At 39.2% G+C, this 27,579-nt stretch overlaps 1 protein-coding gene across 4 annotated transcripts in view; it reads left to right on the top strand.

Annotated features, from left to right (window-relative positions):
* ADD3 (adducin 3) overlaps positions 1-27,194 on the top strand; it is a 91,852-nt gene extending 64,658 nt beyond the window's left edge. For 3 of the 4 annotated variants that reach the window (XM_053983481.1, XM_053983482.1, XM_053983483.1), the window contains 14 exons: positions 2,687-2,910; positions 13,788-13,926; positions 15,304-15,455; positions 15,570-15,650; positions 16,677-16,826; positions 17,659-17,802; positions 17,891-17,989; positions 19,031-19,213; positions 19,460-19,717; positions 20,790-20,909; positions 22,180-22,269; positions 22,978-23,098; positions 24,005-24,100; positions 24,805-27,194. In XM_053983481.1, the coding sequence (XP_053839456.1) occupies positions 2,716-2,910; positions 13,788-13,926; positions 15,304-15,455; positions 15,570-15,650; positions 16,677-16,826; positions 17,659-17,802; positions 17,891-17,989; positions 19,031-19,213; positions 19,460-19,717; positions 20,790-20,909; positions 22,180-22,269; positions 22,978-23,098; positions 24,005-24,100; positions 24,805-25,097 (2,121 nt within the window). In that variant the 5' untranslated portion in view covers positions 2,687-2,715 and the 3' untranslated portion in view covers positions 25,098-27,194. The remainder of the gene's footprint in view (positions 1-2,686; positions 2,911-13,787; positions 13,927-15,303; positions 15,456-15,569; positions 15,651-16,676; positions 16,827-17,658; positions 17,803-17,890; positions 17,990-19,030; positions 19,214-19,459; positions 19,718-20,789; positions 20,910-22,179; positions 22,270-22,977; positions 23,099-24,004; positions 24,101-24,804) is intronic. The other variant, XM_053983484.1, reaches the window with a different exon arrangement.
* The last annotated feature ends 385 nt before the right edge of the window (positions 27,195-27,579 follow it).

Raw genomic sequence — 27,579 nt, 5'->3', positions numbered from 1 at the left:
TGTAAAGTAATGGACTTGAACTAATTATGTCCTATAAGCCTATAATAATAATAACAATAGATGTGTTTTGAAGTTCAGACATGCATGTAGTTGATCCAGCCAACTGAGTCGATCAGCAGCTGAGCAAGTCTCCTACTTGGGGTTAACAGTTCAGGTTTTAGGGAAATAAATGGTCAGATAAGACAACTCCAGGAAAGGAGGAAAAGAGCAAGAGTCACAGCTGGTCACCAGTTCAAGCAAGGCTCTTGCTATCTGCATTTCTAGACTGCTTTTAGTTACCTGCAGGTGATGGAAGGTGTCTGTTCTGGCTCAGATGGAGGTTCTTATCCCAACACAGATGGAGAGCAGTGAAGGCTGACAGGTCTGGTCTTGAGCTTTTCATGGCATGTAGCCACTGATCTCACAGTCTTATGTTTTCTCCTGGTGTTTTTTTTTCTTTTTCTTCTTAAACCTCACCATTTTGGGCAGGGGGAATGGCAAGGTACACATAGGGCGGTGGAGCACAGACATAATACACAGTTACATTTTTAAGGGTATTTTTCCTAAGCTGAGTGGTGGTCAGATCCCTAGACACCACCCCAAGAGTTAATTCTTTAGAAAAACTTAAGCTCCTTTCATACTTCTACCAGATTTTTCCCAAACTCTCACTTCCTTGAAGCAAACCCCGTTTTCTCCCCAGCATCCCCAAACTGATCACACATCCCAGGCTTTCCAGAGGTCAGTCAGCAAATGCTGAATGAACTCCTACTGCACCTGAGCAGCACATGCAAAACTCACCAATGTGTTTCCCCAGCCTCTGGAATGAAGCCATCAGAGTTCATGGAGCTTGTCTCCAGGATGTGAATTATACATCCCAGAACATGGTATGTTCATCCAGCATGCCAGGTACCTCCTGGGAGCTCTGTGTGTGCAGCTGGATAATGTTGCATCCCAGATGAGGTTTTCTTTTTCTCTGTCTTTGTGGGAGAAAAAATGGCAGGAGGAACAAAACCAATTAAACCTGTAGGAACTGTTGTGTTTTATCTCAATCCCAAATTTTATCATAATATGTAATATACAAGAAAGTCATAGACATAGTTGGCTCTTACCTGCTAATGCTTTCCCAGCTCTGTCAGTGGTTTCTGTCTGGAGTTTCATACTTGGTTACAGGGCTGCAGTGCCCCAGGATTTCATCCTTGTGCTGTCCCTTGCACTGTCACCAAAGCCGTTTGGGAATCAGTGTGAGAAACTGGCTGAAAACCAGTTTGCATCCTCCTGCCAGCCTGGGTCATGGTGTGGCTGAGCAGCAGAGGGTGTTAAAAGGACTGAAAGGATTTGCTGCAGGCAGGAGGAGGAGGGCTTGGGCTGCTGAAGCTGGTTTTGACAGGGCTTCCCAGTGTTTCACCTGGGAAATATGTGAGATTACAGTGGAGGCAGTTTGGATGCTCCCGTTGGCTCACTGTTCACAGAATACCCCAAAAGGTAAATGAAGTGACACAAACCAGGGATGTGTGAACTGTGCCACAGAGTAAGGACACTTTGATCCACTGATACCAGAATGTCAAACCATGCTGTTGAACACTGCTTGACTTGGGCTTTTTTCCTCTGAAGATGGGAATTTACATACCAAATATTTTTTCATGCAAATATTTTTATATTAAATGTATTATTGACTTTAGATATTTGCATGTTAAAACGTATTTTCATAATACACTTATCTTGTCCTTCAAATCCTGCTTCTCTTTGTTCCTCAAACCTGAGAAAGTGTCCCTCTTCAGTAACTTTTGAAGAATGGTGTTCCTGAGTGTGCTTTTGAGCCTGATTCTTTGTATGAAAATTCAGGTGTCTGCTTATTTCCTTTTGATCCAGTTCTGTTTGTGTTTACAAATGCTTATCAGTATTTTTAATGAGATTTTTAAGCTTTCTACCAAGACATGAAAGTATTTTTGTTGTTTGTTTGGTTGGTTTTTTTTGTTTTGTTTTTTTTTTTCCCTAATGTAAAAGGAGCCTCAGTGAGAATCTTTGCATAATATTGCACACAAAAGGAGAAAAGCTAAAGCTCAGCTGTTTGCCATGGCTGTGGCCTCAATGCTGTGTAAGCCAACATACAACCTCTGCAGTTCCCTCAATGTCTCCAAGTGTTTCGTGAAAGATCACGCACCAGCTGGAGCTCAGTGGAAATTCCCTGGTGGTCTTTAAGTGTCCTGAAGTCTTGTCTTTAAGCTGCAGTTATGAGATGCTTTGAAAATGCTGTAATTGAGGAATTTCTTCATTCAAGTTGGGAGATGAGCTCTGAGCAGATATTAAGCAGGCCTTCTCTTCTGGGTGTTTGCTTGAACAGCTCAGGAAGGAGAGCTGTATAAAAACCTTGGGAAGGTGGTAAGTGTAGTGTAAAATTACAGAGGAAAGTTTGTCATAAAATGTACAATGGTCATTTCAAATGTCACTCCTAATTGTGTGCTTTTTGTTTTTTATTTTACCTCAAATAAAGATAATTGTGCACTGTCAGAGAACTTACTAATGGTTTTTAACCATTTTTCTAGAATCTTTCCTAAATTTTCTGTTTGTGATAGTTACTCACTTGTTCTCCTTTCATTTTAGATGATCTGCAGAGATGCAAAGGGACATTAGTTGTGTCCAGACTTGGAAGTTCCGTGCACTGCCCTCCTTTGAACGAACATTTTTCCCTGTTTTCCTTTTGTTTCAGGGGAAGCCTTCCCTGCACAGTGTTGAAGCATGAGTGCTGATGGCAGCCAGGTGGTGATCACTACTCCTCCCCCCGCCACGATGCCTCACAAAGAGCGGTACTTCGATCGCATCAATGAGAATGACCCGGAGTACATCCGGGAGAGAAACATGTCCCCTGACCTCAGACAGGACTTCAATATGATGGAGCAGAGGAAAAGGGTCACCCAGATACTGCAGAGCCCTGTGAGTGCCACTAATGGGGAATAAAAAGGAAAGAGTGTTATAAAAAAAAAAATCTGTGTCATAGCTAGAATATCTCTGGACCATCTTCTAAGAAAAGCCACTAAACAGATTATCCAGCATTTTGTTGGTGTGGTGTTTTGTCTGTGGACATGCAGCCTTTTATTGTGTTGTTTTTTCTCCTCATACTTCTATATTCTTATGGTTCATTGCATTGTTACAGAAAGATGTGGCTGGCTGCAGGGTTCCTAATTAAAACTTAGGGAGGAGGAAGAGAGTGAAGGAGTCACTGGTCAAATAGGAACAAATTAGGGCATTACGTGGTGTTCTGCTTTCTGGGTTTGAATATTAATCTATCATTTGCATCAAGAATGCTTTAATTAACATTTATAATTGGGTTAAGTTTATTTAAAAGCTCGACTTTGTTCATTTTATGTCCTTGAGGGTGATCATACCCCTACTTAGCCATATGAGTGCTCATCTACTGGTTGTGTAAATTCAGTACTTGTGTAGACTACATATAAAACTATTCAATCTATTGAACCACGTTTGTAGTAGTTTTAATTTATATTTTAATACCTATATTCTTTGAGTTTAACCTGATGAATACATTGGAAAGTAATGCTGTTGCCTTGAGTATTTGGAAGCCATAGGGAGTGACTAAGGCCTGTGGAATGATCCTTTAGGGGTATCCATGTGTAATGTGACTATTGAGGATAATGGGACTGGGAAGGGGCTAAGCAGCTTTACAGATCTTTCTGTCTTCAGTTCCTTTGTAAATTGGGGTGCTTCTGTAATTTTTTTTGAAGCTTTTCCATATGTAAAGAGATTGCAAACAGCTGTTAGTAATCACCCTATTATAGTCATCCATGAATAACAGGATTGTTTGCTAAAGTGTTGTCGTGCAGTGTCTCTTGGGTCTGTGTGTTGCTTTGAGTATAACATGAACCTGTTGACTAAGGAATTTATTATTTTTCAAGTCAATTTGTGCAAGCTGGGGTTTGCAACCAGGCTCTTTTATAAGGAAAATACTCTAAAGAGGTACTGCATAATGTTTTAATCATGATAATTTTATGTTAAATACCGAATTGTAAAATATGATCAGTCTACTCATTCCTGTTAAAATACTCACATTATGAGTAGCCAGGACTCACAGAACGACTAAATCTTTAGTCTAACAGAAAAAAATAAGTTGGAGAGATCATTTGGTTTTGTATGTGGGGGTGGTTTTTTTGTCCTTTTGATGGCAGTTTTGACCCTGATGAGTGTAACTATTTCATTAACGTTTTGGGGCATTTTTTGCCAAGTCTGCCAGATGTAATTAATGTCCCTTTGGTGCAGCCTCTGTGGTGGTTTTTTTAGTAGATGCAATGTCAGCATGCAGATTTTAGGAAGGAGTGTGAAGAGGGGCATGAACCCCTGAGTTTAGGCTGCTGTTTTAACAGAAGGTTGTGGGACAGAGAGTTGCTGGGCTGCTGTCAGTGTCCTGCTGCAAGAGAAGCTGAGCCAGCACTTTTTGGAAAGTTTTTGACTGTTCAGAGCTGCCAATAAGTTGCAAGTTTTTGTTGTGTAAGGGAACAGTTGTCCAAATAAGCCAGGGGCCTGCTGCCTGCTTGGCTTAGAGAGAAATGGGAACATGGGAGCTGAGTGTGGGATCAGGCATGAAGAGGAGTTGTTTGAGCTCCCACTTCCCCTCAAGTATCTCCTTTTATCCTCCCTTTTCCTGATACAGAAAACTTAGAGGAACTCTGCTGTGATTTCTCACGCAAGGAAGTGAAAGTATTTTTGTACAGTATCTGTGAGCAAATGTCCATCGAGCGAATTTCATCATTTATTTAGGGTGGAAGATATAGTGCTTTCTCCAGGCTCCAGCTGCTGAGTGCCATACTGTTCTGGGACTCAGGACTGAAAACATTTACCTTGTTCTCTTGAATTTAGAATTCATCACACAATGGCCAGAAAGTATTGTTCTTGTTACCAGTCTGTGTAACACAGGTTCAGGATTGAACTGATGAGCATTGCCCATAGTGGTTTTGTTCTATAGCTGCAGAATTACATTGTGTTAAATATTTTCATGGAACTTCATTGCTCTTGTGGATTATTCCACTTGACAGAGAGAATATAGTTGTAAGGTGTTTAGAAGAAGAGAAATTATGAGACACAGTTTAAGGGAGAGCTTGCTTTGCTGGTAAATCTTCACCCAGTCTCACATATATAAATGCATTCAGATCAAAGAAATAGTCAGTGACTTCTCTTCTAGCAAGTATTAGTAAATGTGAAGTGTATCTAGCGAAGATAGTAACTGTCTTAAAAGTACACAGGCATGTTATGGTGGTGATGAGGTGACCTTTGAACATGCACTTTCTGTGAGCAGAGGTGCAAAACTAAAGGGTTAATCAGTGTCACATAGTAGGATGCTTAGGCACTAATTTAATCTGGTTTTATTAACAAGCTTTTTCTTATTTCTTTCAAGTAGGAAAATCTAAATTCTTTAGCAAGAAAATTAATTAGAGACTATATTTCAGGAACCACAGTATATTTTACTCAGTGCATGTTGTCATAAGGGATACAGGCCTGACCAGACATCTTCAGACATCAAGCTGCTGCATCTCTCTGATGTACTGTTTGGTGCCCATACTAGTGTGCAGTCTGACTACTCCTCTCTGATGTGCAATTTCCCTTTCCTAAATTAAATAATTTAAAAGCTACTGAAAAGCTATTTCCATTACCTCTGATGTTTGCTAATGTCTTGGACTCTGTTCATATTATGAACATATTATGTTCATATTATGAAACATTAGCATGTTTGCTAATGTCTTGGACTCTGTTCATATTAAACCTTAAACAAATCATAGTTGTTTTCTGACCATTGCTCAGGGAGAATGTCCTGACATTATCAGTGAGTTCTCAGATGTGTTTGCCTAATACTGCATGTAGCCCCTGAGCATCTGATATCTGGAGAATCTGATAAGCTGAACATGTTTGCTCTTCTGCGTCTGTTAGAAAGGTGGAAAGAAATTAAAATCAGCTGGGCCTGAGCAGCCTGATAGCATCCAGAAGTACTGCTGGCCAATCTCAACATAAATCCATTTAGGTTTATAGTAGTAATGTCTTCGGTTTCAGAGGATTCAGGTAGTATGTTGTTATTTTGAAAGAAAGGCACTACATTTATGCAATGGACTAGTTTTATTGCTTATTGGGCCCAAGATACTTTCCCTGTAATATATTCAAAATTTGAAAAGATGGATTGGTTGTTTGGGGTTTTTTTTATATTTTCCAACTTAACTCTGCAATTAAAAACACTTTTGTCTGTATGCTAAACAGTCATATGTTGCTTGTTACACAGAGTAACTGTGTTTTTCACAGAGCAAAAATATATTTGCTATACCATCAAACTCCTTATTTCAGGTATACTCCTTATTTATGGTATACAAGTCCTTCTGGCCTTTATTTCTTTCTAGCATTTCTCTGATTCTGTCACCACAGCAACCAGAAACTCTTAAAACACTTTAAAAAAAATGGTGGTTGTGCACAAGTGGTTGTGCAGTTATGGTGTTAATGAAAACTGAACAGCCAGTTCAGCACTGAGGAGCTGAGTGAACATACAGATGAGGAGAAGATCCCCACAGCCATCATGAAGCAGGGGAGGTACTGGATATTTCTGCAGGCAGGCAGCAGTGTCACACTGCTTCCAGTGCAGTGAGACCATGTGAAACTCTTATCCACCCAGCAGAAAAGCTAACTACAGGCTTCAGCTAGCAGGACAGTGTGTGTAACCTAACAGGAAATTAGGATCAGGGCTTAGGCTGCACTGAGGAGTGCCTTCCATCCCTTTATATTGGTGTATTGGAAGGAAAGCTACAGGTGAGGGTGGAAATGGGAGAGGATGCATTCCTGTACAAAAGATGTGCTTCATTATTTTTACTAATGTAAGAAGAAGTTGTGCCTGAAGCAATGAGTGGAACAGCTGTTTTATGTAAACATAAAAATGCCCGGTTATTGGAATTTAAATGTGCAGTTTATGTTTTTAATTTACCAGTGAAGTTTTGTGTGGCTTCTTGAGACCCATTGGATGTGCACTGGCTATTTTTACATATAAAACACAGCTATTTGGAGCGCGGGTTTTTTTTTTTTTTTTTTTTCTTGAGTTGAGCTCTGTGTTGGCAGGATCCCATCAGGCTTTACTTTAATTTAATGCTGGATCTAGAGAGTGTCCACCAACCCACCAGGGTATTCAGGGCCACTCTGGCTTGGTACTGCCATTGCAGGAAGGCTCAGGTGAAACTATCCAGACTGCAAAATTTTGGGGGGTTATACTGAGGTTAAAAATGTACAGTAGTGCCTCCCTTCCTGCCTTGCTATGCACACACCCCCCTGCCTCCCACACTAGCAGTCTTACCCAAAAAAAAGTGGGGAGATAACTATACAGCTTAGCAACTCTTCTATTCAGAGGTCTGCCTTAGCATGCAGTATGCAGGCAGATTTTTCTCCTCAAAAACAAGCAATCCCACCCACACTTGAATTTTTTTCTTGGATATGTTATTTTCAAACCATCAGGACAGAGATGAAGGATGATTTAATTTATTTTTTTCCCCAGCTTTTGTAGTTGTTTAGCTTACTTTATTTTGTATTGAGTGAACATCCAGTATTTTTGCAATACCACTCCCTTTTGGGGCAGTTTATTTTCTTTAAAATATCAAAGTCCTTTCAGTTCCTCATATGTTTTGGCTTTTACTGCTCTTTTTCTCAGAAGTTCAAAAGCCTTTCACATCCTTCAGAAGCCTCACCCTTTGACCACAAAGGACTCACAACCTTTTGCATCACCTGAGGACCTCCTCACTGGGCAGTCCTCTCACCTTGCAGCTCCCTGCTCTGGCTTTTGTCTTCTCTGACATCTTCCCAATATCCTGCTGGGAAGTGATGACTCTCTTCCTACTGCAAGAGCTTATTTAGTTGCATGCTTTCATCATACAACCTGTGCAGCATTTCGTTCACCCAAAGGCAAGAGCTCAACTTGACACATCATTGAAGACATACTATAAAATGTCCCTTAAAGATCCCCTGTGCACTGTGACAACATTTTAAGTGAGAGGGAGTTTGTGGTCAGGGTAACATTGTCTCAAATCAAGGCCATCCACTAGGTCTCTGTGAGGACCCAAGAAATCCCACTGCCTAGCTATCATTCATTTCTGTAGCTGTGATGGAGCACTGGAAATTCACACCAACACCCTGCACCACAAATGCACATCATGAGAATTTCCCTTCTTTCTTACTATAAAACTGGGGTCCCTTCACTCCACCCTATTTCCATATTGCCCCTTTCCACTTAGTTTGAACTGTGTTTTTTTCTCATTAGATATAAATGCAAACAGATACATGTTGAACAATACCTGGGAAACCTTGGAAATCCATGACTGGTGACTTTTCTCCTTGGCTGCAGGAGCATGTGCATCCAGAACACCCTGCAAGAGCTCTGCCATCCCTCCTCGTGCATCCTCACCATATGTGCTCCCACCCTTCCAAGTCCTGCACTTATTGAAAAACCCAGTTAATTATGCTCAGAAATGCATGAGACCCCTGACAAGCTGAAATTTGATTTTGTCTAGCATTTTACATTTCATTGTACATTCCATTTCCATTCATTACATTTCATTTGCATTCCATTTAGCAAGATGTATGGTATGGCTTTACTCCACGAGAGAACACGAGGGAAGGACCCAGACCCCCATGCAGAGCAGCAGTTGTGTGAGTGGCTAGCTCTGGGTTGCTGGGGATGGGCTTGGCAAAGGAGTTCAGTGCTTCAGGTTTGGCTGTAATCATGGGGTATCTCCAGGCTGCTTATCATAGGAGTGAACACTCTGCTGCAGCTCATGGAGGAAAGCCAGTGTGCACCAGGTTAGAGGAGCTGGAAAAACTGGCACAGGCTGAGCTCTGTGTGGGGAGCGCCTTGCTGTCAGCCCAGTCACTAAATCCAGCCCAGGTACCCTCATCCTTCAGTGCAAGTGAAGAGATTATTGTAACTCTAGCTAATTCCCCATACTTATTGCCAAGCCTACTTTTTGTCTTAACACAGAAGCCCCATCCCCCTTGTTCTCTTTCACAGCATTGACAAACACTTTTTGTGGCTCTTATCTTCTCCCCGCCAGCTTCGCTCCCTGGCGGTTTTTTTGTGGCCAGCTCCACCCTTTTCCACTGAGGGCACTGGCTGTTTGTATCTAAACTTCAGTCTTGAAAGAGCCTGTTAGGAGCTGTGTTGGCTGTTTCAGTGAAGGTCTTCCTCTCACGGGCAGCTGTGTTTACAGCACAGGAACCAAAATTAACGTCTCTTCACTCTCGAGGACAAAATACCAGTTAAGTTTTGAAACTTTTCTTCACTGGTGGAGATTTGGCTTAGAGACTCTGTGTGGGTAGGTTAAGATGCCCTTTTTAAAAATGGATTTAAGATATTAGAAACTCTGATCAAAACGGGCAAAAGTTTGAAAAAGGTTGAATGGGTTTTTGTCGCTTTTAGTCTGACAGCAATGCTGCTGTGAAAGGTATGGACCTCACATACCTTTTTTAGCTACTTTCCTGTAGAATGATGTGAAACTGATTAGTCATTACTGTTATTAGTCCTAATATGAGCATGTGCTTTCCCCTCTTAAAGGTTTGCAGTGGTGTGGAGTATTTGTAGATTACCTGTACACCATTATTATTTGCTTGTTATTTTATTTCTACTTTTGATTGGATACATGTAGAAATCAGTGGTCAACAAAAAAGAAACAGCATAGATAATCAAAATACTTATAAGCCTGTGTACTTCTTAACATCCTTAGAGAGCTGCCTAGCCAAGATGAAGAGACTAATACCAAGTTTTTTAGTAACATCATTATTCTGCACTATGTATGTGTGTATCCATGTAAAATAGGTTATTCTAGCAAGTTGATTATTCTAGTTCTTCCTGCATATATTGACTGAAAAATACTAGTTGTCAACTGGTACATGCAAATGTTGCTTTGATTCTTAAAAACCCAAATTTACACTGTCAGCTCACAGTTAGACTGTACTTCTGAAAGAAAATGGAAGTAAATGAGTCAGAATTGAGCTTGTTAACTTCACTCTTGACTTTCAGAGAACTTTTACAGATCTAAGTTGAAAGATTTTTCCATCTAAACTGCCTGAGTCTATGATGTGTATTTGGAAGATGATTGCAAATAGTTCTGGATAATTTTAGGATACTAGAAAGACCTTGACCTAACCATCCTACTAATGACTCCATCAAGAAAAGCTCTGTCTGTTCTGCAGGCTGTGCAGTACCATGTAAGGCTGTCTAGGCTGGTGTAAAAAAAAGCTGACTGCAGTTTTGGAAAGAGTGGAATTCTGGAAACAGTTTTAGGAACAGGCTGAGGCTGCCCTGTTCATTTTTACTGGTGAGTGGTGGGGAAATTCATGTTTCAGAGCAAGGTGGTGGAGTGGCACTCAGAAGGTGGATGGGGTAGAAGCAGAGCAGCAGCCTGCATTCTACCAAGGTCAGGCTACTCAATTGGGTGTCTAAAGTAAAAGCCCTACTCAGTATCTTCCTGGTTGTGCACCTTGTCTGAAATGTCACTGTACCTCCTTCCCAGTAACTGTCATGGGCCCAGTTCTCATACCATGGGATATTTCCTATCAGACCTTCAGTCTGATGCTTGAAGTGCTGTTTCAGCACAAACAAGGGGGACACAGGTGCTGGGCTGGACAGGTGAGGTCCCTGAAGACAGAAGGATACTTGTGCAAACAGGAAATGATTCCCAGCTGTGGAGGGATGGGTTAGCCAGGCCACATCCTTGCTGTGTGCAGGCACAGGCAGGTGTCCGAGTCCAGCTGTGTGGGCAGGATCATGGGCAGCCAAGAAGTGCTGTGCTGCTCACTTTGGGATTTGTACCCTACTGTAAAAAGTCACTGCTCTTAGTGTCTCATGTCTAAAGTTGTCATGGTTTCAAACAAACAAACAAAACAATGCACATGTACCAAAGAGCCCACTAAATCCCTGAAACTTTCTCTTGATTGAGCAATGCTGAGCATACAGCTGAATAACATCATTTTTCATTCATCTGACAGTACAGTTTTTCCTTTGTCAGCATTTTCTTGTCAAATACTACATCTGAAATTACCTTTCTGCTTGAGAAATATCTGCTTTGTGCCAGAGCAGCACGTTTGTCGTCTCTTTGAAAGCAACTCTCTCCAGTATGACTTACTTGTATGACTTTTGCTTGATCACTTGTGGGCAGTGTAATGCCACACATATATAAATATATTACAATCTCATGAATTAAAACAAAACCAAACCACTTGGTCTCCAAGCTCTAGTTAGGTTTTAGAAGCAGGCTCCTGTTGTTCTAGTCAGATCCCAGAATCAGACCCCTGCAAGCTAGTGGTTTTACAGAACTCAGTCTTGTACAGTGAAATAAATATCAAATAAATATAATTCATTTAATGGCTCTTATTAAAGGTAAATTGTTGACCACAAGAAGGTGGTGCCCTTCATAGGAGCCCGCTGGGATTACCAGAAATGGAAGAAGGTTGTGTTAGCACATGTGGGGTGGTTACCTAAGGATATACAGTTCCAAGTTTCAGAGGTCTGTAGCAGTGAATGAAATGTAGTGAAATATTCATAGATATCCATGTGGCAGGCTGAAGGCTGCTAGAAAACATCATTATGCACTGGCATGTGGATAAATTGCATACCTGATTTTATGCACTTCATCCATATTCTCACCTGCTTTACAGCTCATTCCAAACCCCCACATTTTCTACTTTTCTGGCTCTTACCTATCTTCTCTTATTTCTAAAACTGTTTTTAAGGGAAGCTGCTTGTTTGGTTTAACAAAGCTGTTGATAGAACACTAAATCCTCATTTCTAGTAGTCTCAGCAAACGTGTAACATACTACTGCTAGCATTAAGGTGCAAAATTAAGCTCAGAAGAATGAAAATAACATGACCAAAAAGCAGGAGAATTAAAAATACAATATGCAATAAACTAAAAAATCTTTCTGTCAGAAATTTCCCAAAATATATTACATTACCTTTTTTCCTGCTATGTACTTATACAGGTTTAAAAAACCTCCAGAAGTCTGACTATGACTAATAAGAGGTTACTATTAATGTTTTCACAGATCTTTTTTATACTCCTTGTTGAATTGAAGGAGGAGTAATCTAATATGATGCAGAGAGCTGGGCAGCCTGGTCCAGTACTCTGCTACACTTGATCTAAAGTTCTTCCTCATGTTGAGCTGGAACTTTGCACTTTTCATTTTATGGCCATTGCTCCCTGTCCTCCACTTCTTTTCTCCCAGTTAGGTTTCTTTCCTCTCTCGATTCTGTGTTTTTTCTTTCCTTTTCCTCCTCTGCTCCTTTCTCATGCTGCATAGACCTTACCAACAGAAGCCACAAAAGAGAAAAATCTGACTTTGCCTCTGCATCTTCAGGTTGGTGAGAGGTTCTTCAGCTGTTTGGGGCATACCATGTGAATATTCTGGTCTACACTGAGAGATCTGTGCAACAGATCCACTCAGAGTCAGTGGGAATTTTTAGAGGACTTACAGAAATCTGGCTAGTCTCGGGTACGGACATGATCCTGACAAAATTATTCTAAGGAGAGCACAGATATCTGAAAATTCAGTAATTAGTAGTCATGGAGACTCAACTGTCCAGCCAGGAGGCTGTATCAAGTAGAGTCTTGAGGATGTCTTTTTGGGGTTCAGTAGCACTCTCTCTTACTAATCAAAACCTGTTGGTGAACAGACCCAAGGGATTGGTGGATTTTGCCCAACAGAGTGGGTGTTTTGAAGGACTGAATTAAAATTCAGTGAAGAAATTACATTTGTCATACAGAACTGTTTTCTTTCTTTAACTGAGAGCAAGTGCTCTGCCAAGGAAGGTAAATTGAAAGGAGCAATTACTTACAGGGAATAGTCTGGAGTTATAATAGGAGCCAGCTGCGTGGTAAAGACACCAAATGTCTTTTTGGAAGGAACCAGGAGGACTGTTCACAATGCACCTCAGCTTGTGTTGTGTGCAGCTGTGGGTACTGCAAGTTTGAGGAAAAGCTGCAAGATGCTGCCAAGAAGTAATGAGAGGGCTAGGAAATGTGACCTGTAAGTTTGAAGGAACAGAATTTATTTAGTCTAGGAATGTCAGGACTGCAGTGGTCCTAGGACAGGGGTTTGTTGTAGATAGGGAATAATCTGTTTATCATCTCAAAGGAAAAGGCTTTATCCACAGTGCATAGTATATCAAATTTGATACTATGAAAACTTTTTCATTATCTATTCTGCAAGAGTTTATCTCTTGGGCTTGCAGTCACTTTATTCAGAAAAAGAAGGAAGGGTTTTTTCCTTTGGGGAAGGAAAAATAGAGAAGAGATAGCATTTCCTTCTAGTTTTTGCATGTCTGTGATATTACTTGAGCATGGATGAGCTCCAGTTTTCCAGTTGTTTATAACTTTATCAAATTTGAATGGGTTTTCAGAGGGATTACATTATAAAAAATATCCAGCACAGAAAGCAAGACATTCTGATCAAATATCAAGTATCTCTTCCAAAATATGGTCAACATCTTAATTACTGACAAAAATGGGTTTAATATTTTTTTTAAAAATACATTTTACCTTGTTGTGTACTGGGAAATAGTAAATCTTCTGTGACCAAACTGCTCCTTTCTGCCCCCCCAGATTGCCAGTACCTACCATACAAAGTTTGGGTTGGATGATTAAGTCTGGCAAAGTTAAAACAGCTAAAAACAAAGTCTGTGGGGAAGTTTCATGTAACATTAATAAGAGGCAAAACTACCAGCCCCACCTATAATAGAAATAAGATTATCAAGGCTAGGTTTCCTTGATGATTTTCAAATGTTTCTACAGGCTTTTAGAGAAGATCTGGAATGCCTTATTCAAGAACAGATGAAGAAGGGCAATAACCCCACTGGACTGCTTGCATTACAGCAGATTGCTGAATACATTACAGCGAGCACTTTTACAGGTTTTTCCTCATCTTCACTCAGTAAGTGAATTATACATAACCTGCTTTTTTTTTTCTTCCAATTGTTACCAAGGCTTAAGAATGCTGGAATCTCCTCTTTCCTTGAATAAAAATTCTGTCAGAGCTTGCTTCAGCTGTGAAATAGTGCAGATGGTGGCCTCAGCTTGCCTTTTTAGGCTTCATTCTCTCAAATTCTTTGACTTGTATAATGATATCCAAAATGGTTGGGATTCTCAAACTCAATTATTCTCTAATTTGTTAATAAAAGTTGAACTGACATAGGGAACAAAATGTTGTGTTCTGTTACTATTAGGGATTTAACATGAATATGAACTGAGATGTGAAATACATTACCATTTAGTTTCTTTATTTTTCTACTCTTGCATATAAATTGTTACTAAAAAAAAAAAAAACAACTCTGAGGTGGGGAGAATCCCCTGGCAAACTGAATTATCAGATAAACATCTCCCACAGTTAAGAACAGCTTCTAGTCTGCACTCTACTTGTAAAGATGTCACTGGGATCTCACAGTTAACACCCAAGTTCTTTCCAAGTCATGAAGCACTGAGACATTCAAGTCAATTTAAGTTCTGTGGGTGGACTTCATATGGGAGCTTGCAAGCCTGAAGTACAGTGGCAGCTGTCAGCATTCATCATCTCTGGAGATTTGGTCCCAAAATGGTACTTCAGGGTTTATTTAACAAAACAAGTGGAAGAGAACAGACAGCCCAAATAACCTCGTGTTCACGTCTCTGGTTGGTTACTGAGACTCTGCGTCCCACTGTTGTCTCTGCTGTGTTTGCCAGGGACAATGGGACAGATCTCAAAGTGCACACTCCTTTTGTTGAAAACCAAGATGACTTTTACCTCTTTTGGTCTTAACTTTCCCTCTAAACAAAGGTTGTGGGCTGTCAAAAGGCTGTCATGCGTTCATAAAGGGGAGAGGGGTATGTTTGTGTGGTCACAAGTCAAAGACAGAAATTGATCTTTCTGATTTCTCTGTTAAGAGGTGATACCTTCTGTCTAAGGGTTTGAGAACTCTTGCACTAATCCTAATTTCTTCATTGAAGAACTGAAGTGCTAAGACTGAGACATCTCTTCAAATTAGTTTTGCTGGTGTCAGAAGTCTACAAGGAATATCTTCTCCTGTAACAAAAAAAAAACCCTCAAAGTAACATATAAAAATACTTCATTAGTGACAAATGTCTTCAAGCACAGTTCCAGTCCTATGTAGGATATTGATTCAGGAGACAGTTCAGGAAAACCTCTATTTGGTCTCATAAATGCTAGTACTGATTTGCTAACCATTTAAATACGCTGCATCTGGAAGATCATGGCATAGCTGGAAATATATTTAATTGTCTAACTGGCCATCATCTATTTTTGTCTGTTTTTCAGGTCATGGAATGATTACACCCATCAATGACCTACCTGGGGTAGATACCTCCTCATTTGTTAAGGGAGAAAAACTTACTCGTTGCAAGTTAGCCAGTTTATACAGATTGGCTGACTTGTTTGGGTGGGCACATTTGCCAAATACCTATATCACAGTAAGTATTTTAGAGTAAAACAAATTACTTAGAATCTCACCTATTCATTCAAATTATTTTTCCCCCTGATTAATATAAATTAGATCAGTAATCCATTTCCTGTCTCCTTTGCAGGTAAGAGTAAGCAAAGAACATGACCACATTCTAATTATTCCAAGAGGGCTGTCCTTTTCTGAAGCTTCAGCTTCTAATTTGGTATGTGGTTCACCTGCTGTAATAACCAGCAAGGCTCATCCTGTTTCTAAAATACTTTTGTGGCTGCTTAAATGGACTCCTGTAATTATGTTGTTTGGTTTTTTTTAATATTTACCCACCAGATGAAAAGCTGATTAACTGCTTAGAAGGTACCAGCCTTTGTTGCCAGTATTTCTTCTTGGGTTTAGTTTTACTTTCTGTTTCTTTGTCTCCAGCTTCCATGTGGAGCAGCAAAGTTCTGTGTTCTTGTTTGATGAAGCTCACCAGTAACCTCAGTGTAGCCTTTTATAACCTGAGAGTGTGGCAATGCATGTGAAATGACTCTGTAGGAGTAGTGTTATCAGAATCACCTCTTACCTTTAGAAGTGAGGAGATAAAGTCAAATAATCTTCCCCAGGCTCAGCAAATGAGCTGGGTGAAGTTCCAGGCTGGTATTTAGGCAGTGGTAACTGCTAAATCACACATCTTTTGGTGTAGAACCTGCCATATGCTCTTCACGTCAGTGCATATCTGTAAAGAAATTGCCTCAAGGTGAAAGGGGTACCAAAATGAGATTGATACTATTACACAGCAAACACAGAACAAAACACCATGACACATGACCCTGCTGTAGTTTTTTGTTGATCCAGGAATTACTATTTTAGTGTTCCAATGAATCTGAAAATTCCTTGTGCATTTCCCAGGCTCTGAATTATCTTTGTATTTAAAATGTAGGAAATGTTAATGGGATGCATTTTTCAAAGTCAGAAACAAGGAAAGTTCAGCTAGACTGAAGTAGAATATATGTTGTATCAGGGTCTTATCCTTACTTCTTCCATGGCTGAACTTCCAACAGCTGTCAAAGGCTGGTACAGCAGGGTGGTTTATTGACACACACATTCATGACTTCTCTCCTACTATTTTGTGCTCTGAGCTTTGAATTTGTGTGGGGAAATTTGGTGCTAAATAAGAAAGGAAGGCTATTTTCTAGATAACTGAAGTTGTCACAACCTCTCTGAGTATCATTTGTCTGTTTGCCTTTTTCAGGTTAAGGTGAACATCCTAGGAGATGTGGTGGACCAGGGAAGCACAGCTCTCAGTATTGACAGTGTGGGCTTCAGTCCACACGTGGCCATCTACTCCACCCGGCCCGACGTCAGATGTGTCATACACATCCACACCCCTGCCACAGCTGCTGTAAGGCTTCCTTTGGCACAGACTGAAAGAAAACAGCTTTGCCTTGTAAACTTTGGGCATATTTCTCCTCACAGCAGTTTCGTTTTTGTTTTAATGTCGACTCTGCACTGGTAAATAAAAGTGTGAGAGAGGGCTGGGCCACCACAGTGGATTGGCATCAGAATAAACTGATGCTCAGAGATTATTATACTGAGGTTGAGGAGGTTGTAAAGCAAATAGTTTACACAGGCTTCATTTATAGCATCCTAGATAATATAATATGCTGTATAAATCATCTTCATTTGCATGATGCAGCTCCATTTTTAAGTGGTTTGATTAGTTGTTACACTTAGTTTGGATTTACCTCAGTATTTAAATGTTACAGTTAATATAAACTTTAAATGGTCTGTATAATAGTGATAAAAATGTAAGGAGGCCTGAAAGAATTGGTTTAAAAAATTAAATTCTTATTATTTTATCTAGAAATGCATATATATATATACATTCCTTGCCTACAGACAAAATATAAAGGAATTAATAATTTCTTTTATGCTAGCTTTTTGAAGCAATAAATGTGGGAAAGAAGGATAAACCATTAAGTAAGCTGAGAATTGAACATGAATAAATTTCACACAAATTTCCTCCAATAAATATGTCCCTAGACTGGGTAGCAGCACATCTCTCACTGTATTGCAAATTAGGCTGGTGGGGGGGGGGGTTGTTTCTAAGCTCTCCCTGTGGAGTTTGTCTCTCTTCTAACCAAGTACACCCTGCTAAGGCTTGGGTGGTTGACATGTGAGTGTTAAGAGTTCCATTTTTCCCTAGTTACCAGCATTTCATTTTCATGAAACAGGTTTCTTCTATGAAGTGTGGCATCCTTCCCATATCACAAGAGGCTCTGATTCTGGGAGATGTTGCTTATTACAACTACCAGGGATCTCTTGATGAACAGGAAGAGAGAATTCAGCTTCAAAAAGTTCTTGGACCCAGTTGCAAGGTATTTAACCTCATTTATGTTCTTCATAAACAATTTTCATGTCCTGCTCCAGTTTCTACCATTTAACATTAGTGTCTTCATTTACTAGGTATTAGTTTTGAGAAACCATGGTGTGGTAACACTAGGAGAGACACTGGAAGAAGCATTCCACTATATTTTCAATGTGCAACTGGCCTGTGAAACGCAGGTGAGAGAGAATTTATCTGTGTTTCATTTCAAACAGTTATGCTGCAGAGTTACATATTGTACCCCATATGGAAAGACCTGTTACATTGCACAGTTTTGGAGTTGTGGAATCCAGGAATCCTGTATACCTGGTCAAAGAGAGACTGGAGTGATCAGGGAATCACCAAGGGAGTGGCACAAATACTCAGTCTAGGAACACTGACACAGTCTCCGTGGTGTTACACTCTGAAGGGTACAGAAGGTTTTGTTCCATGCTGTGCAGAGTGAGCCTCATGCAGGGACTCTGTCAGATAATAGCTTTGCTGGTACTCACTGCATGGGGAAGTGTGACTTAAGATCTCTCTTGAGAGCCAGCTCCTTTACTGATGCTGAATATTGTGACAAGAAAAGAAGCCTCTCTCTTTTTCTCATAGATTTGTAAAACCAAATTAAAAGAAGGTTTTCAGAGCAATGGTAGTGGGTGGCATATTTAAAAATAACTTGAATCACAAATTCAGTTGTTTCCATTCTGTCTACTTCAGCTACCTGGTTAGGTATCCAGATGTTACCAGATGTGAAGACAGACTACTGAAAGTGTTCTCACCTTTCATGAGTTTTAAGCCCATCCCCAGAAACACCATCACTTTGTTCTTGTTCCCCAGTGATCCTGTCCTCCCAAAGAGGTATTCAGACGTGCAAATGGCAGGCTCCCATTCCTTTCCTTCCTTGCCCTACCATTCATTTTGAGTTCAGACACTCTTTCATTTTGAAACAGCAAGAAAAATGAAAGATTTTTTAATCTTGTGATGCAGAAAGATGTTTTTAAGGTACTCTGAAAGCAAGTGTTTGAATCTACTCCTTTTGAAATGCAATTAATAGCAGATGATATAATGCTTTCTGTAGCAGTCACTTGCTATGTATTTTAATACATTTTTTGGATAGTAGAAAACTAGCCTGAGAAGTAACCACAGCATGTATTTAAGTAACCTCCTGCTGCAAATTCAGAAAAGCAGAGAATACAAAAGCTTTTTCACAAATGAAATACGCTCCTTGATGTCTCCAGGTTCATGCATTAGCTGGAGCAGGTGGGATAGACAATCTCCTACTACTGGATCTGCAGAAGTTCAAGCCTTCCACACACGCCGTGGCAGCAATGGGAGGAGGTGGAGTTAATATGGCTTCACAACAAAAATGGAAAGTTGGGGAGCAAGAATTTGAAGCGCTCATGAGGATGCTGGACAACCTGGTGAGAGCTTGCTGCTGGTGGTATCTATGTAGTCCTGTAAGGTTTTGAGTGTAGGATTAGGTTCTGTAAAGCAAATTAATTTTTAGTCATACTATTTCTGACAGCAGTATTCTGTCTTAATAAGAATCTATAATGCTTTGAGCTTCAATTCTGTCCCACCATCTTACAAACGTACAGCAACTTAATAGTAAAAAAACTTAATTTTCATTTTTTTAAACATTCTTTTCTTCCTTTCCGTCTTCACAGGGATACAGAACTGGCTATGCCTATAGGCAACCATTAGTCAGGGAAAAACCCAGACATAAGAGTGATGTTGAGATCCCAGCCACTGTGACTGCCTTTTCCTTTGAAGATGATACAGTCCCACTTTCCCCCCTGAAATTCCTTGCACAGAGGCAACAGAGAGAGAAGACAAGATGGCTGAACTCTCCAAACACATACTTGAAAGTTAATGTGCCTGAGGAGTCCTGGAATGGGGAAGCCAGTCCCAGGACTAAGATCACGGTAGGTTGATATGTTGGACAGTCACTTTGGTTTTGCCCTACTTGAAAGTAAGTTATGCACAGTTTATATGTGGAAATCCCATTTTATATGAGGAAATCTTGAATAAGATTAGCAAATAAGTTTATTGAGTAAATTAAAATAGGCTTTTCAGAGCCTTAATGACATTGGTACTAAGAGTCTCTTCTCTTTGAGGAGAGAGGGGTTGACTGTAAGAGTAACACTTTATGATAAAATTTAACAATTATTTTACAGTTCTAACCATCTTTTCTTATTTCTGAAATAGAAAACAGTTTTTCTATCACTTCTTCTTGTGCTCTTAGTTATCCACCAAATATAGTAAGGCTTTAAGTCAACCGTGGGTTGTTCTTTTTTCACATGAGGGAGACAGGAGCTCTAATTCATCTCTTGCTGTCCCCTTTCTATTTGTGAGCCTACTGAAAACAGCTTTCGAAAGGTCTGTTCGTGCTACAGGCTTTTAATGATGATAAAGATTTTCCCCCTCCTGCAGCTCAGCAAGATGCTTACACTTAGTTTCCTGCCTTCAGAGAGGTGGCCCTCGTGGGACTACAGAGCGTGTTATTGCTCTTCAGCTACTCCCAGTACAACTGTAAAAGCATCAGCTCCTCCTGCTGGCAGGCTGGCAGATTTCTAAACCTGAGTTTGGGAAAAGCACCCTCAGAACCCTGCTTGAGAAGGGAAAAAAACTGTAGTCAGTGTGTGATCAGCAGAGGTGGAAGCTGGTTGCATGAACAAGTGCTCTAGATCTACATGCCAGTTATAGAAAGTGTGATGCTTTCTAAAAACAGCATCATTAGTACACAGCATTTTTTAGGAATGTATGTCAGTATTTACAAAAAGTAGTCATGTTCAAGGCAACTTAAATCCTCTTGGGCAACCACACAAACCTGTAAAAGAGTTTGGATTATTTTTTTAGGTGTCATGTGGAATTGAAAATAAAGTCAGAAAGTCCTTTCATGATGTCTCTTCTTTAACAGTAAGACAACACAGAGAATTGTTCCTTTCCATCATACTGGGTATTTTAGCTTCCATCTTTTTTATTCCCCTCTTTAAGTGGATGAAAGCTGATGACTCCTCCAAGACTAGTGGAGGAACGCCAATCAAAATTGAAGATCCAAACCAATTTGTTCCTCTAAACACAAACCCAAGTGAAGTGTTGGAAAAGAGAAATAAGGTAAAATGAACTGAAAATCGTAACATTTCCAAATAAAATTATGTGTTCAAGTAATGATTCAGCAGAGCAGTAAAATAACATTTTCAAATGTTTTATTAAGAAGGGTCTTACACTATATGTGATTTTTGGCACCAAAACCATGTATTTAAATGTGTGATATACATAAAATCTGTAGATATGTATGCAATATTTATATATTTAAATTGTGAGTGCAATAGTCTGATGAAGGATGAGTGTTAACTCTGGAAATGATAGATTGGGAATGGTAGTCCCTGTTATTTAGCATTTTATTTAGTAGATAATTAGGTGTCAACACCAACAGAATTGCTGAGCCTCATCTGCAGCATGATTCAATCTCAGACTCTAATCTTGTTGTGTTCTGTTTTAATTTGTCTAGTGATTGTTAAGCTAGAATTCCTAATGGCAGCAAAAAAAAAGAAAATGAGAGATTATTGTTGGATCTCTCTGTAAACAGAAATATCTCTCTGCTTTTCCCTTCCAGCATGAAAGACACTGATTATCAGACTGACCAAATACTCCACCCTCAGCATAACTATATTAACAGATATTCAGGACACTTTTCATTGGGTTGCATATTTTTTCTTTCTTGGAAAGCACTATATCAATGTCCTTGGGGACTGAAGTGGAGTTAGCAGGAGCAACTCCCTTCCTCAGAATTGGAAAGGCACCCTCTAATCACCCAGAGATGAATAATACATGTCCCAGGCAATGATTTTTAAATTCATGCATGTCACTGGCTCACAGAGAGTTTGTTCCTAATTCTCTGCTGTAGGATTTTCTTTATATGATCTGTGTTGGTATCTATATCTGATCTGTCAATATCTTGAGCTCTGACAATTAGAAGCTAAGGCTCTTAGTTTAGGGAAAACAATAAACTATTCACAGAAGGAAAAACTTTACCAACCTTTGTGATCACAGAGTTTCCTCCAATAGCTGAACATGCATCTTTTATGAGGTGGAGAGGACAGGTTCAGATGCTGTTCCTGGGAGCTTATTTCTAAATGTTGGCTTACATGAAGTGCAAGAACTGGGATTGGGGTAAATATTTGTGAGTACTGAAAGAGCCAAACAACATATGCTGTGTATTTGGAGGTGGAAGAAGAGTCCTTAATCTTTAGGTGCAGCAGCACACAGCTTGAGTTTCCAGCCATTCACTGCTGCCTGTGTTAGTGGCTTTGCAAAGCTGATGGGCATAGGGTTTGTTAAAGAAAAGTACCTGTTTCTAACCTGGTTTATTTTCACTCTATAGATAAGGGAGCAAAACCGATATGACCTAAAGACAGCAGGACCTCAGTCTCAGCTGCTTGCAGGGATTGTTGTGGATAAAAAGCCAAGTTCAGTGAGTACAACATAATTAACTAATTTACAGTGGTTCAGGTTATTTGGCTGCCTGTCTTTCAAATGTCAGCTTGGGCCATTTTCATTCTAAACGTTTTGTTAGAACTGATTATTTTCATGCCAGTTTTAGAGGTGTGGTACATCTTATTCATGTTTAATTTTAAAGGTTTAAGAAGTTACTTTCAAATTGACATGTGCATGTTAAGTTTGCCACTATTAATGTTAATGAAGTATGATCCTTGTCTAGGATCATATAAGTGAGAGAGGAAGAACTTTGGAATGCATGGGGCCAAAAATAGCCTTCATTAGTCTGTGGAAGTGATGCTAAAGATAACAACTGAATCCAAGAAGTAGCTCAGTTTAAAAGGGGGGATGTGACCATGTGGAAGACAGCTTTCATTAGAAACAGGCTTCTTATTGGGAGAGAGGGTTTCCAGTTTCTTTCCTGCCCATATTAATCTTTTCTTGAATACAATATACTTCCAAACACTATAGATATCCCTAATAAGGTCATTCAACATACTGTGTTGAATTGGAATTCTAAGACTTTCCAGCTATCCAACAGTTAGTACATCTGTGTTTAAATTCTGTATTCCCTGCCAAAACTTTGTCATCAAACTTTGGCCAAAAAAAAAAAAACCACCCCGAACATTTTGCTTGTTACTTCTTATTTTTTAACTGTTAAATTCTGTGTCTTTCTCTTTCCCAGCCAGTGCAGTTTGATGATGAGCACGCGCCGCCAGCACCACCCAACCCGTTCAGCCACCTCACCGAAAAGGAACTGGAAGAGTACAAAAAAACCATTGAGCGCAAGCAGCAGGGGTTGGAAGGTCAGCAGTGTGGTTTGAATTGCTGGGGTTTACATTTTAATAATAAGCTTGAAAATATCTACTGTAAAAAATGTGTGCATGTTAATTATTGGCATATACTGCCGGCAACTAGCTTAGAACTAATTATTCCTTGAGGTGGTAGAATTCTTTTGTTAAATGTGGTTCGTTCTTTTACTTTAGTTAGTGCTGAAATTAAAGCAATGAAAGGTTTGCAGAGAAATGGGGTTGACAAAAACACAATTAACCGTAATGAATTTTTGTGTCAGAATCATAGAATAACTTAAGGTGGAAGAATCCACAAAGGTCATCTTAAGCCAACTCCTCCTCAAAGCTGATACTAAAGTTCAATCAAGTATCTCGAGTCTGTGCCCAGCTGAGCAAAAGTTTACGGGGATGTTTGGCCCTGGCTTCTCTAATTTTACTTCTGTTCTCTCAGTGTGCAAGTCTCACCTACTTTCACTTTTCATACCTTCTTCCAATACTACTATTCCATAGAGAATTACTAATTCAGGGTTGATTTTATTTTTTAACAGTAACACTTACTGTGAATTCTTCTTCACTAATTCTGTGTAATAAAACAACTTTGCTATATGTCACACTCAGGACATAGTGTAATAGCTTACTGTACCAGCAGACTGTGACAAGATAAAACCATGGGGCACGCTACTTGGAATGAAACCCTGCCACCTTTTTAATGCTTTCTAATAAAGAACTAATATATACCAATTTTTAGCAGATAAACAAATCCATAATTCTTTAGAGTTTCAACTGTGTATTGTATTAGTGCTGTTGTCAGCATGAGCAACACAAAGCTGTAGCAGACCTGTAAATCTTGTAGCATCATCACTGACACTCTTGCTTGATTTTCACTTTTGCTTGGCTACTAACTCACATCTTGTCCTGCAGATGCTGAACAGGAATTATTCTCAGATGACGGTTCATCTGTGTCACAAATTCAGTCACAAACTCAATCCCCGCAAAATGTCCCAGAAAGATTAGAAGGTATTCCATGCAATTTCTGTTTGATGCCAAAGGCTCCAATAACCCAAGTCCTTGACTCTGCTGATGAACTTTTACACATGCATGAAGTCAACTGAGTCAAAAGGAGCCCTCTTTTGCAAAGTTTGGGTGGTACTCTGTCCAGAAAGCTATTTTTTCCATTTTTTTAAATACAACATTCTCACAAACAGAAAACAACTCAGGGCATGCTGAAACTTAGATATTAACCAGGTGGAGCAAATAGATATTATATTTCATTTTACTGAAAATGTTAAGAATAATTCTTTTGCCTAAGACTTTTCCAGAAGTCTAAGTAGGCATTTTAAAAGGAAGGTTCTCCAATGCCTTCTGTATGGAATGGCTGTGTTTTCATAAATCAGTCTCTTGCAGTAAAATGTAATTCTGACTGTGCTTGAGGCTGTGTGTGCTGTGTAGACTATATTTGTACATACTCTATACAGCTTGAGCTGTGCATGCACCTTGCAAAGATAAGGTTAAATTTTTCAGCCCATTTTCCCTTAATGACATTTTGACTGTGTTGTCAGCTTACAGCAACTAAGACTGTGGATAAAAGGGAAAAAAACACATCTAAGCACTTTGGGTTTCATTCTTTGAATCACAGTCCAGACTCGCAGGCTTTGTCTCAATACTGGGTTTTTTTTCATGAAAGTGTACATAAATAATTGCAAAATCATGTGCTTTTTCAGAAAACCATGAGGATTTCTACACCCAGAATGCCAACCTAATATCCGTGGAGATGCCAGTTGTGGTGGTGAACGGGAAGGAAGATGCGCACGACGTGGAAGAAGATCTCACCAGGAGGGTCAGTCAGTTGAGTACTGTGGAGAGCGTAGAGATTACCATTAAAGGCTCTGAAAAGATAGAAGAGGCTCTGTCCCCTGAAGGGTCACCTTCCAAATCCCCTTCAAAGAAAAAGAAGAAATTCCGCACCCCATCCTTCCTGAAAAAGAGTAAAAAGAAGGAGAAGGTAGAAGCGTAAGTGCAGTTCTGTTGTGAGGAGACATTGCACATTTTAAACCTTTAAGTTGACCATTAACAGCGTAGTGTTAGGGGTGTGCAGTAACTGGACTTTTAACCTAAACAAATAGAAACTGGAAGAGGTTTTGCTTTAAAGAAACCAAACAAAGAGACAAACAAACAAAAAAAAAAAAAAAACTTTCATGTTAATTGCAAATTAATTCATCTCTCACTTAGCTGTGTCCAAAATTGCTATGAGGGTTGGAAACATTGATTAGTTTCATGTAGAACTACACTGGCAGGTGCTCAATTACCATCATAGCAAGGTCAAATACCATCACAGTATGCAGCAGCAAGTTCTGCTTGGAGTATTTTGCAGACCTGAAAATTTTCAGTACAGTTAAAGTCTTTAATAACAAGTTACTGTTGAGACCATATGACTTTTTAAAACTGCTGTCTCATTTGGGAACCAGATCATACATTTTTGTATTGTGGTTTTAGACCATATATTTTATGTTTCTGTACCCCTATTTGAGTGGGTACATATTAACAGCACACCTTTGCATCTTTTTTAAGATTAGCTCATATACAAATAATATACACTGGCACATAATACTAGGGGAAAAACTGTGTAAGAGAAAGTTTATTTGGAATTATACAAAATGTCTAAAGAATTCCATTATTCAATAACTTTTTTGCCAAATATTTCATTTTAGTGAAATATAATTTTTGAAGACTTCTTTTTTATTCTATCAGTTGGGGTGGGGGGAAACCCTTATTTTTCAAGAAGGGGGATTTTATACACTTAACATTGATAATTTAGTTTAACTGACAAAACAAAAAGAAGATTTTATATGTTCAAATGTTTGTATACCATTCAGTATAAAGGTATTATAAGCATGTGAACCAAGCATTTAATAGTTAGATTGTATTTAAGAATGCTTGGTTTAGAGTATACTTAAATATAATTCAGGAATCCAGGCACTTCAAAATCAAAGGATAAAAGCATATAAAATTGAACTGGATTCATGTTTAAAAATTATTTGTGGGTTGTTCTTTTTCTCTCTCATGGTATTGCTAATGAATGAAGAAAAATAATCTCTTAACATAACCAAATGAAGGAAACAAAAATGTTAAAAGGGAAAGTGAAATAGTAGGGAAATAGGAGGAGACAAAGAAAGTAAAAGTTCGGTGATTATTTTTTTTAAATATATGATATGGATTGCGGGATATTTTTATTAAATCAGCAGAGTGACATTTCCATATTAGATGTTTTAAATAATTTGTATGGATTCATGCAGAGTGCAACACTTCGGATTTTTTCTTCAGTTTCATTTACATTGTAAAAGGGTCTCGTGAATCTGTGTTGTCCTTTGGATGAACCCAGAGCAAATCAGAGCCTAGTGCCATGGGTAAGGGTGGTACTGCCACTTACTCATTTTTACTTGTGTGTCATTTTAGTACTTTTACTGTATTGTAAATACAAACTAAACATAGAAATTAACATAGGGGTTTCTTCGCTGTGTCAAATGTCTGTAAATCAGTCATCGCAATAGGAAGTACATCTTTTAAGATCCATGTGATTCCCAAATTACCGGTTGAAATATTATACAATATATAATTGTTAAATATGGCTGGAGAGTGGTTTGGCATGCAAAAATGTTGATTATAGCATGTTTGGAGGCTGGTTAGCTTTGACCGTGTAAGTGTGATAATGCGATGTTGGAATGGATCCTGGAAACAATTTTCTAGCTGTCACTAAATACTGGAATCAGTGTTTTTATCATAGTGGAAACTTTCAGTTGCTTACTTTGTTTTTTATGTTCTACATTATTTGTGTTGTATTACAACATATGTAGAAACAGTAACCTGTGAACTACGCTTTTCATAACTTTTTTAAAAATATATCTAAATGAATGCAATGTGCATAAATATTTTTTAAAATGCAACCGTGAACTATTTGCACCTTTTGCTAATGCCTCTATTTACTTGCTTTGGCATAAAGAATGAGCCAGCCAACTCTTGTGTCCTGTGGAAAATATATAAATGTTATCTGAAATTGCTCATAGATGTAATGCTAATTAATGTTAAATCACAAATAAACAGTATTTTAAATAGATGGATTTCATATAGCAGCCTTTTGTTTATGCACTTACATTTCTTGCTTGTAGAGAAGATGCTTTGATTTTGCATGTTGCTTATCAAGAATTTATTCTGGAGAGGACTTCTTGCTTGTGCTTATCCTGAGAGCTCTGCAAGAAAATAACCTGATCTGGCTGTTGAGGAGCTTTTGTGTCTGTCACAGGTGCTGGAGGGGAAAGAGGACAGGCCCATGGTAAAAGGCAGGACACTGCCAGGCAGTTGTTCTGAGCCCAGGGGGTCTGTGCTTGCCCAGCCTGGGCTGCCTCCTGCTCTGCAGCACCAGGGCATCAGAGGTGGCATGAGGGACTGGGATGGTTTTAGTGCTGAGTAAGTACAGAGCAAGGAAACAGATCAAAGAAATT

Source organism: Vidua macroura, chromosome 8, assembly GCF_024509145.1.
Source record: "Vidua macroura isolate BioBank_ID:100142 chromosome 8, ASM2450914v1, whole genome shotgun sequence".
NCBI lineage: Eukaryota > Metazoa > Chordata > Aves > Passeriformes > Viduidae > Vidua > Vidua macroura.
Note: the sequence above shows the minus strand (reverse complement) of the source record. Positions and strands in the feature narration are given on the sequence as shown.